We start from the raw sequence: 12014 nt of genomic DNA, 5'->3' as shown, positions 1-12014 counted from the left end.
GACCAGGCTTGTCTTGTCAATGATGGTATAGTATACTTGTTGGACTGCGTTCTGTATAGGAGAGCCATTCTTTTTAAGCTCTCTGGCAAGTGGTCCCATCAGTGCCAGTGCCCATTGCAGTGGACCCAGTGGGTGGGCAAGGATATCCCTCACATTCACCTTCCTGCTTTGAGCCACAAGGATCATGTGGCTGGACAGTTGCCTGACTACCTTCAGAACAACATCTTGTGCTTGCTTTTTGTGTGTGCAGTGGAGAAGATATCAGACATTACTTGGTTATATTATCATTGAATTTCAACGGTGGTGGGTCCACATGTTTGTTTGAATGCCTGGTAGACCTTTTCTCTTATCTCAAAGGCTTTCAAGAAACTACAGATCACAGCAGGTGGAGCCATAGAGCCATTGGAAAGGCCAACCAGATCTTTCTCATCAGGACACATAGGGTTGAGTCAATTATTCTCCATGAGGTCAATGACAGACTGGACTTTCTTGATCTTTACACTCTATAGATCTAGATGGGATAGTTTAGACCTGCCTAGACCTATCAGATACCCCAGCTGTCTGAGGTCAGTCAGTCAGTATCTACCGCTTTATCCTCTGCCAGAGGGTTGCGGGGGGTGCTGTGCCAATCTCAGCTACATCGGGCGATAGGCGGGGTACACCCTGGACAGTTCGCCAGTCCATCGCAGGGCCACACACAGATAGAGACAAACAACCATTCACTCTCACACTCACTCCTATGGTCAATTTAGAGTGTTCAATTTACCTATCCCCACATTGCATGTTTTTGGACTGTGGAAGGAAGGCGGAGAACCCGGAGAGAACCCACGCACACACGGGGAGAACATGCAAACTCCATGCAGAAAGGCCCTTGTTCCAACCGGGGCTCGAACCCGGGTCTTCTCGCTGCAAGGCGAGAGTGCTAACCACTACGCCCGCTGTCTGAGGTGCTCAGGTAATATTTAGCACAGCTCTTGCTAAGCCCAGTTGAACTGAGAAATCAATGACCTTATCTATGATGTTCAACATGTTAATATTCTAAAAAGTATGGTATGTTTTCTATTGAGGTTCAGATAAAATGCTTATCTTGATGGACAATCAGCTGCACCTTTTGAAGCAGATGGTGTGTTGACTCCTAGGTATATTAGTTCAAAGTACATTTTAGATTTTTCAACGCACTCACACATAGTTATAAAAACTACTTGAGTTGGATTACTGTAGTAGCAATTTCTGCCAAAACCACTCTTCTAGTTTCACAACAACGTCTCGCAATGTAATGTTATGGGAATATGACACATTTCCTAAATCCCTTGCTTTCACTTTATGACCTAGCTACTGTGACACAGCTGCCACTCAGTTTTACCACCTTTATTGGTACTGACAAATGAGACTTTTGGTAAGTATAAATGTATATGGGAAATGAAAAAAAACCTTAAAACAGTGGCAATGAGGGCAGCACATTAAAATGTTGGGTGCACCTGAATGCTATGCTGCTGGACCTAAATTAAAAAGTTAGGTGCACCAGTGCAACCAATGCAAAATGTTCGTCCTTCATCTTGGTGGTCTAAACTTTGCATGTTACTGCTGTAGCCAGGAGGCATGTATTCAGCCTACAAACCAGAAAACTACTAGAGACTACACCATTCAAAGTCACAGATTAGAATTGCAGATTGATATATACACAGGCAAATCGGTGCGATGGTATCTCATATTTATGACTTAGTAGTATCTCATTATTATGACTTTTTGTATCTTTTTGTGTTGGCTTCTATATTGTCAGCTGTAAGACACAATGTTTTGGGGAAAAAGTTGCTGCAATGATGACTCGATTATTAATTGTTTACTAAATGAATCGTCAACTATCTTGATAATAAGTTATCCGATCAATCTGCTTCATTCAATTTTCTGTGTGGAGCTAGCATGTTCTCCCCATGTGTGCATGGGTTGTCTCTGGGACTAAAGTGCTAGAAAATGAATGAATTAGACTCTACTGTTGAGTTTGTTCTTCAGACGGAGCTGGGTGAAATGTCACTGCATATTAGACAAAAGCAGCTAATAATGAACTAAATCTTAATTATGTATATACCTATATATACTGTATACTCACACATAAGGAAGAAGCAAACATACAGTACATGAAATGAATTCCCTATGTCAGCCATGTCACACCCTATGTTAAATTCTGGAAATCCTCTGCTGCCCACCAAATCCCATTTAAAGTTTGTTTTTACAAAAAGAATTCTAATTTGTTCTGACAAGAAAAATGTCCCAGACATGTCCCAGCTACAGTTGTCAGGTCAACAAAAAAACCAACAACCATGAGTTGTTGTAAATTGTTTTATATATTAGATTTGAATGTTTTCCAGGTGAAACAACAACCAAATAAATGACAGTGACATCAGTTAAATTATCCAGGCCTGTAAGGAGTAAGGAAGAGGAGTCCACTTATTTAGGTCAGCCTCTAGTTTTTATACAAATAAAGATTATTGTATTTAGCATGGCAAGATACTTGCATTGTTTTAACAAGGACATAGGATGGTAATAACTCTTTTGTGTTATTATTATAGGAAGTTGACAGCACCACCAAAACAAACAGGTTTCACCTCAAAATGACTGACACACAAACAGGTTTATTTACATAGAGTTCACAATATAAGTGAAAAATAAAAGAAACAAAAAAACATTTTGTCAGAGCTGTTGTGAGTTGTATTAGAAGTCCAGTTTGTAAAACTTAGCAGAAAATATCTTTGCATTTGGCAGAAACAAAATATGGAAAATGTTCCTTAATATTTTATGTGTACAATCACATTGTAACTGAAGGCTACATAGTTTCTCCATCACACTTGAAAGGGAAGAGTGAGGAGAGGCTTTCTCACCCTCTGTTGTGCACGTTCTGCATTTAGCTTATATCAAGCAGTCGTTTGATAGAAAAAGAAAAATCAACATTGTGTATCTGTAACTAAATCTGTGATGATTGCAGCACATTGATCATTAGTTGCTTTATCCAGCAACTGTTGTCAGATTGATGATCCATAGTTCTGCTCAGGCAGGTGTACAAGAGATTCAGAGACATTAGTGAGAGCACAACATACTTTGACAACTTTGTCCAGGTAGGTCACATCATTTTCTTGGTCGACGTCGGTGAGACCGATGGGCATGGTGCTTTGTAAAATGGGGTACTTTTGTTGCAGAACACCAAAGACTTTTTCAATGTGTGTTCTGAGAGCTTCCAAACATTCTGTGTTTTCCAGCTTAACAGGATCTAGCTGGTTATTGCCAAGAGTGTACACCGGTATGGTAATTTCCGCTTCGGGAGAATGTAAAGAGTGGTCTTCGTCGTCTAAATCCCTGTCCGACAAAACAAGGTCTCCCGGGAGCAAATGAGACAAAAAGTTACTCTGCTGTGTGATGAACTTGTCGCTCGTTCGGCCTCCCCACCCATTGGAAATGAAACAAATAGAGCCTCTGGGGCAGATGGCGATTAAATACTTAATTGTGTTGCATGTTGAAAAACACTGAGCACTGGCTAACAAGTCGCTTGGTTTCTCGATGCATATTTCAAAACAGTCGATAATGCACACTGTCATTTCAAATGAACTGTTACTGAATGCACATGGAAGAGATTCTCTTAAAGATTCTCTCTCAGGCCATATAACCAGACACGGCACTAGCCTACAATACATGACACTGATACAGTGTTTGAAAACCTCTGAAACGGTGCTTGAATCGACGCCAAAATAATACGCCAAAAAGTCAAAGGACAAATTCATTTTCAGCTTAATTAAAGTCAGCATGAACTGCTGAAATATTGTGAGTCTAAAGTGGTTTGACTGCTGTAAAAAGGGAGCTACAACGTTAAAGACGGTCATCAGCAGTGAATATGTTGGTAAACCAGTGAGAATATTGATCTTTTTATCATAGTTTTGGAGACCAGTCTCATTTAGTCCGGTGCTGCTTATTTTCTCTTTCAACAGCAGATTTTCACTCTCTATTGCTTGGTATTTCAACTCAAGATATTTCACGTATTTCCTACAGGTTTCACTGGAACACAGTGGAGTCGCTAGTTCGTCATTGTCAGTGGGAATGGGCTGGAAATCCTCTTTAAGTACTTTGTAGGTTGATTCCTCTGCAGGAGCTTCTGTGTCATTTTCTGCAGTTGGCTGCAGGCTGCTTTCTAGAGAACGGTCTGGTGGAGAAGATACTTGTTCACATCTTTGGAGTTTGCTCTTCTGTCCTCTGTTGGATTCATCCAACTGCATCCCTTTCCTTTTCTTCTCTGGGGTTGGCACGTTCTTGAAGATGGAGGGCACATAGTCAGGTGACCGAGGGTTTTCACTTTTTTTCCCTGAAACATAAAAACACAAGTAGGAACAGGTTTAGCACATGTTTAATATATGTTATGCTGTTTAAAGTCCGATTCTGATCATGACTCTAACATAATTGTAGACAATACATACGCAGGCGTAACCTTAATGCGGCCCTTCAAAGGCCAGGCCAGGCTGTTTTAACTCGTAGGCAGTACATGGATATTATATAAGACCGGTACCCTGTGTGCAAAAGACTTCATGGTCGCAAGTTCAACTCCACCCCTGGCAGGTTGTACTCAAATCCCTTGTAAGTCACTTTGGATAAAAGCGTCTGCTAAATGACATGTAATGTAATGTAATATACTATCATATTGCTTACATCTGTAAAATACACTAAATATGATAAATTAACACACACACACACACACACACATATATATACATATGGATACACATACACACACACACACACATATCTAAAAAAATGGAATTAACAAAGTTATATGTAAACATTCATTTAACATTAAAAAGCCAGATAAATAATGAGGTATTGTCTGAAATGAAAGGCATTAATACATGTATTTAAAGATCATGTAATACAGATCATAAACAGAAGATATTTTATTTTAGAGTTTATTTGCAGTGTATTGTCACTCGCACTCTTTGAGAAGCACAAACATCTCCCAAAAAACGTTACCCCATATATCCCTTATCTCTATATCAGCATAGACAAAAATACCCCGATATTTGTTTATGTTTCGTTCTATTTAATGTCCATTAAATGGAGACAAATCAGCCAATGAACCATAGGATGTCAAATGAAGAAAGACTTAAAATTCTTCCACACAGAATGATAATGAGCAGGAATCAGACCTGTTACCACAAAATCCTTATCTTTAGTGCACAAGATATGAAAGAAATAAGGACTTACAAAGCTCCAGAGATTTAAAATTGAGTAAAGTACAATACTTAAGGCTGCAAATCATGATTATTTTCATAACTGATTAATCTGTTGATTGGTCGATAAAATGAAAACTAAATGTCTTGTTTTGTCCACAAAACAGAATTAGTCACCTTTAATAATGTCTTTGTTATATGGAGAAAATCAATTGGGGAAAAAAACATTTACATTTAAGAAGTTGAAAAATTAGGAAACTTGTTTTAATTGTTAAGAAAGCACTCCACCCACTCAATCAATTACCAAAATATTCGATATTTCGAAAAACGATTAATCATTGCATCCCCACACGATACATCACAAAACGTAAAGATGCAGATTTTAAAAAAGTACTCAAAATGTAAGAGCACAAACAAACAACTCTGTGGCATAAGTAAATGTAATTTAATTAATATTGACCCAGATTCATCCAAAGACCAGACAAAAAAATAGTAACTAGAGAGCGCACGGAGTGGTTACTGTAAAATATTGCATTGTTGCTCTACGTTTGGAGCATCGGCTTTTCCTGAAAGAGGCTGTCAAATATGGAATTCACTACCACGTGGAGTCAAATCAATTTCAAATATAAAATTTATGGAGGTTAAATGTTGGCTCAAATCAGAGCTTTACTCACTTTAGCTAAAGTTAATTGTTATTATTGTTGTATGATGTGTGCTTTGTGAAATGTCTGCTGTGATGTACTGTTAGTTTGTTATTTGTTTGCAGCCAAACGAGGAACTGGAGTTGTAACTTGGCAATTGCTATGAACTCTTTGTCTTGGAACTATGTTAAACTGCATTGTCCCCATTAAATAAATACAAAAATAAATAATATGTTATTTGCTCCTATAATACCCGTGTGCAGTCTTAAAAACTAATGAAGGCTAAACTGGAAGTCAAAGTCTGTCTGCTTTTCAAGGAGGGGATACAGGAGAGAAAAGGATGAACATGAAAAAAAAAAACTGCAATCTTAAGCAATGTGCTGTCGATTACGTGTTTTTAGTTAAAGGTAAATTTAAGTGACTTTCAGCAACAATATGCTGTCTGTTCTTTGAGATTAACATTTAAAATCACTTAAAAATGATACTGGTGAAACACCAACAGTAATGTTGACATTTGTAGTCACAGTAATAATAAATATAGCTATAATTTTATACATAAGAGATTCCATCCGTTATATACCTCACTCTTTAATGTGCACTGGTCTCAGACTGGCTCAAGAGTAAAAAGACAGGGATGGGTACCGCTGGCTTGAAGGAACGCTGCTGTTTTTTTTTTTTGCTTTTCCATTAGGGATAGTACTTGGTGCCTTTTTTGGTACCTGCTTTGGCGAGGTTCCAAGTGAACTGAGCCGATACTAAACGACCACTGATTGGTCAGAGTGTCATCACTGGAATGTCATCACTGGAAGAGTCATGAGCGCGACATCCGACACGAGAATAACACCGAACAGTACTGCGCTGTGCCGCAGTATGACGTTGAAGTAATGGAAAACGACGTGCCTGATACCAAACGGAATAGAGTCGGTCAGCGGTCTCTTGTCAGCAGGCTCACAAACTTCATTTCCACCCTCTGCTTCTTCATGACCCTGTGGCATTGGTGTCCTCAGTTGTGGTGTCATTAATTGTGGTTTCGGCCATCTCAGGTGTCCTTTGCCGTTTCCTGTTTTGTTGTCTGGCATTACGTGCAGTGTCTGTAGACTTGGTCTGGCTGCCACCTAGACATAGAGATGGTGCCCAATCTGGATCCTAGTCACAGATTTCATATGCCGGTTTGCCTGGTAACACAACCAAAACCTACGGTTATTAACTCTAATATGTTTAGACAGAATATAATATACACACACATATACACCAAGGATGATATGATTATAACACATATAATATACATATACACACACATATACATACACATACACACATACATTAATACATATGGAACTATGTAGTAAACAAAAAAGTGTGAAATGCCTCAAAACATTTTTTATATTTTAGATTCCTCAAAATAGCCACCCTTTGCTTTGATTACTGCTTTGCACACTCTTGACATTCTCTTGGTGAGCTTCATGAGGTAGTCACCTGAAATGGTTTTCCAACAGTCTTGAAGGAGTTCCCAGAGATTCTGAGCCCTTTTGCCTTCACTCTGCGGTCAATCTCATCCGAAACCATCTCTATTGGGTTTAGGTCAGGTGACTGAGGAGGCCAGATCATCTGGCGCAGCACTCCATCACTCTCCTTCTTGATCAAATAGCCCTGAAACAGCCTGGAGGTGTGTTTGGGGTCATTGTCCTTTTGAAAAATAAATGATGGTCCAACTAAATGCAAACCAGACGGAATGGCATGATGCTGCAGTAGTCATGCTGGTTCAGTGTGCCTTCATTTTTGAATAAATCCCCAACAAAGAAGCACCCCGACACCATCACACCTCCTCCGCCATGCTTCACGGTGGGAACCATGTATGTAGAGACCATCCGTTCACCTATTCTGCGTCCCACAAAGAAACTGCACCAAAGATCTCAAATTTGGACTCATCAGACCAAAGCACAGATTTCCACTGGTCTAACATCAATACCTTGTGTTTCTTGGCCCAAACACATCTCTACCGTTTGTTGCTTTTCCTTAGTAGTGTTTTTTAGCAGCTATTTGACCATAAAGGCCCGATTTGTGCAGTCTCCTCTGAACAGCAGATGTAGAGATGTGTCTGCTACTAGAACTCTGTGTGGCATTCATCTGGGCTCTAATCTGAGGTGCTGTTAACTTGCGATTTCTGAGGTTGGTGACTCGGATGAACTTATTTAAGCAGCTAGGGCTGCCCCAAACGATTATTTTGATAACTGACGAATCACTGATTATTTTTGCGATTAGTCGACTAATTGGATTATATGTTCGTGATGATTCATAATGATCATACGATCATTGCAGCTTATCACACCAGCATGCAGCTGCACTTAACCATTATTAGCTTCCAGCTTGAAGTGTTTAAGGTGCTAACTAAAAATAAAGACAATTAAGATGATAGTTCATTCAACTTTTAATGAACTTTGCAGCTTGTAGCAGCATTTCTGACATGTGATAAATAAAATAAAATGAAGGCACAACTCTGGCCTTTATTTTTTAGCTGTAAATGTTTAGTGCATTGTTAAATGGAACCAAAAACTATGCACTATGAATATATATTATAAACCATTAGCGTTATCACATTTCCTATTCAAACTTGACATCGCTGAAATAACGGTACAGCAAACACATAACATATGTGTGCTAAGGCTAATGAAATCGTCATTATTAATATTAACGTTTACAGCTACAAGTAAGTAGCTCACTGTTGACGTTAATTTTACCAGCTAACTAGCCAATTAGCTTACCAAGACGACTGTCCCTCTTCGTCAGAAATTTAATCAGCCAATTAGTCAATTGGTAATTGTTGGAGATCAACCCATGTTTTTAGTTGGGTTGGTTTTCTACAGTTCGGCAATGTTGTGCTTGATTTCTGTCCACACGTCTCCGGAGTACAGCCTCCTACTCCACAGACTACAGCGGCAGGTTCTGTGATGCCGCTCGCGATCGACAGTGCTGTCCCTAAATACACCAAACTCCTCTGTTAAATATAGAGATTTTCCTGGTAGTTGTTGGAGATTAACCCACATTTTTAGGATTGTTAAGTTGTTTTAATCAGTTCGGCACTCTTCGGCTTGATTTGATTTGACTCTGGCCAGTCAGTGGCCAGCAGTCTGACCAATCATCGCATAGTACCTACTCAGCACGCTTTTGGAACCTCGTTGGAGCAGGTACAAACAATAGTGCCTGGTACAACGTACTATGCTAGTGGAAACGCTACTTAAACTGTGCCGTGGCGAGGCGAGTAGAGCCGGCGGAAATACGCCATCAGTCTTCCTTTCCTAGTGCAGTCCTCATGTGAGCCAGTTTTGTTGTAGTGCTTGATGGTTTTTGCCACTGCAATTGGGGACAGATTCAGTTTTTGCAATTTTCCGAACTGACTGACCGTCATTTCTCAAAGTAATGATGGACTGTCGTTTCTCTTTACTTAGCTGATTGGTTCTTGCCATAATATGAATTCTAGTAGTTGTCAAATAGGGTTGTGTACCAACCTGACAACACAACTGACAGTCCCAACCCCATTAAGAAGGTGAGAAATTCCAAAAATGAATCCTAACAAGGCACACCTGTGAAGTGAAAACCAATTTCAGGTCACTACATCATGAAGCTCATTGAGAGAAGGCCAAGGGTTTGCAGTGCTGACAACAAAGCAAAGGGTGGCTACTTTAAGGAATCTAAAATATAAAACATGTTTTGAATTATTTCACAGTTTTTTTGTTCCCTACATAATTCCATATGTGTTCATTCATAGTTTTGATGCCTTCAGTGAGAATCTACAATGTAAATAGTAATAGTTTAGAAAACCATTACATGAGAAGGTGTCCAAACTATATACACTTACATATGTGTGTGTGTTATAACCACAGTAGTTCAACAATTGCATAATAGTACATATGCATAATGTACATAACTACAATATTTCAACAATCACATGTCAAGTTACAAGTTGCCTGTGTGTATCTGTATGTGTGTGGTGGAAAGACGAAAGAGGAAACAAATGCAAAGCGTATATGATTTTCAACTTACCAGAATTAAAATGTAAGGAGCACACTCTCATTGATGGCGGAACCCTCTCGGTGGTTATATTTTCTCGATTGACAGCAGACACCCAAGCCATTCGACGTCTCCCTGTTATGCCTGAAATCTGATTCCCTTCAGTCTGCCGCCAAGTGGGAAAGCGGAAAAAACTCAGTCCATTGTCGATTTTTTTTCCCTTTGTGATCATGCGAGGCGCTGCTGCACCGCATGACACAGCAACGTCTCACCATACTTTATAAAGGGCCGAGAAAATGAAGTTAAGAGTAAGGTAACACATCCGCCCCCATCCCAATAACAACAACACGACCCCGTTCCATACGAGTGACGTCACTTAATAGCCCCGTACGGTCTAACTTGCCTTTTTCGCGACGTCAAATGCCAGAAAGAGCAGTAAAACGTGCAGGAATAAACACGATATTGTATTTAATAGCCGTGGGGATATGTACCTGATATGAAATGATCACTACATAAACGGAATCCGTTGGCTGACGGTTCCCAGTGCTCCGACATCCGAGCACGTTTTATGGCAGTGATCCACCTCTGTCGTCTCTCAGGGTCTTTGGGGATCCGGTAAAATGCTTTACCGTTTCCTTGTTCCCGTCTGTTTCGGCATCCCGGGGCACAACAAGAATCCACCATCTTGATTTGTTTATGTGGACACAGGCTGAGACGATGCAGCTTCCTGCCAAAATGGCGGTGTTTTATCTCCACTGTTGAATGGGGGCGTTGCGTGACATGTCGCCGTCGACTTATTCGTTACAGTCTCTCTCACTTCCGCTCTCTCTGTTGTGTGTGAGTGTCATGGCTATATTATAAGAACTGGATTGAGCGCCGCCCCCTCTGCCTTGAAGACATTTTTTCCAGTGGCCACTAGTGGTACTGCAACAATAATACGCATTTGGCTCAAAAAAGCAATTTTCCCATTGACCACAATAGTAAAAGAGACGCTAGTAACAGGACACCTCGAGACATGGGAATATGCATTTATAGATCTGTATAGTCTATATTTTTAATCAATGGAGTTTCATGTTTTCAAAACCTTCCTAAAAGCCACAAAAATCCCTGAAAAATATTATTTCCCTGAGTGACGTCACAGTACGAGCACGCCAAAGCGCGGTCATGTGGTCTCTCGGTAACGGAGCTACTGTCAGAGAAGCGTACGATATGAAAACTTTATGAGAAATGTGAGTAAATTAAGGCAATGTGTTTTTATATTATGACAAAGCATGTATTGGTTTTCGTTAGCATTTCTGGTTGGGCTTATCATCACTATCGGTTCATAAAGTTACTGATAAATGTGATGAAACAACAATTAGAGTTGAAGATAAACATGTGGAGTGAAAGAATCTGGAGTTATAAAACTACCCTTAACACGTCATTATTGTTCCTATGATGTATTACAAGAACTGTATACATAAACAGCAGATAAAAAGTCTTGATTGAGATACACAAAGGATGGATTGCAAATGCAATGTGTAAAACATCCAGTAGATGGCAGTATAATCTCTCACACATACACCCTCGGGGATGAATAAATTCTATTCTATTCTATTCTAATCTTGAAATATTTTTTCTTGAACTCAATTCCTAAATGGAATAAAAAAGGTTTTGCTGTTACAGTCCTCCTTTTGAATAAGTGTCATTGAAAGGCAGACATAAAATGACATCAAATATGGTTCTGTGTTAATTGTAAATGACAATAATGCAAAAAAAGACAGATTTGCACAGGAGATGACCATTAATAGAACTCTTTTCATTTGACATAATGTAACTGCAGGATTGGGATCACATGGTATTTAGCGCAAACACACATTCAGTCACAACAATGACAACACATGTAATGACAACAAGAAGCTCAAACAGAAATTAAAAACATAGTAACAGATAAAAGGTAATAAAATAGATAGGTGAATCAGTACATAAAATAAGTAAGTTAATAAAGGATAATATAATTATAAGGACACTAAAGGGTAGAATAAAATAATTTGTATCAGACCCTAAAATTAAATAAGGGGACAAATAAATAATACATCTCTGGTAAAAGCTACGTTAAAAGGGTGGATCTCAAGCTTGTTTTAAAAAAATATTAGCATTCTCTGCTGCACTCAGATCTTCT

The 12014-nt window shown here is 39.3% G+C and overlaps 1 protein-coding gene across 7 annotated transcripts; it reads right to left on the bottom strand.

Moving 5' to 3' along the window:
• Positions 1 to 2610: 2610 nt before the first annotated feature.
• Positions 2611 to 10699, bottom strand: LOC131445085 (uncharacterized). Of its 7 annotated transcripts, none has more exons than XM_058615910.1 (3): positions 10345 to 10697; positions 9887 to 10012; positions 2611 to 4345 (listed from the first exon to the last, which is right to left on the bottom strand). In XM_058615910.1, exons 1-3 carry the CDS (start codon positions 10535 to 10537, stop codon positions 3018 to 3020), a joined length of 1647 nt encoding a protein of 548 aa, XP_058471893.1. In that variant the 5' UTR covers positions 10538 to 10697; the 3' UTR covers positions 2611 to 3017. The 7 variants fall into 7 exon arrangements, 6 of the variants coding, with proteins under 6 accessions (XP_058471893.1, XP_058471897.1, XP_058471896.1 ...); XM_058615914.1 differs by adding an exon at positions 6565 to 7020 and having other exon boundaries at positions 9887 to 10488; XM_058615913.1 differs by adding an exon at positions 6746 to 7020 and having other exon boundaries at positions 9887 to 10488.
• Positions 10700 to 12014: the final 1315 nt, after the last annotated feature.

The sequence above is a fragment of the Solea solea genome, chromosome 18, assembly GCF_958295425.1.
Source record: "Solea solea chromosome 18, fSolSol10.1, whole genome shotgun sequence".
NCBI lineage: Eukaryota > Metazoa > Chordata > Actinopteri > Pleuronectiformes > Soleidae > Solea > Solea solea.
Note: the sequence above shows the minus strand (reverse complement) of the source record. Positions and strands in the feature narration are given on the sequence as shown.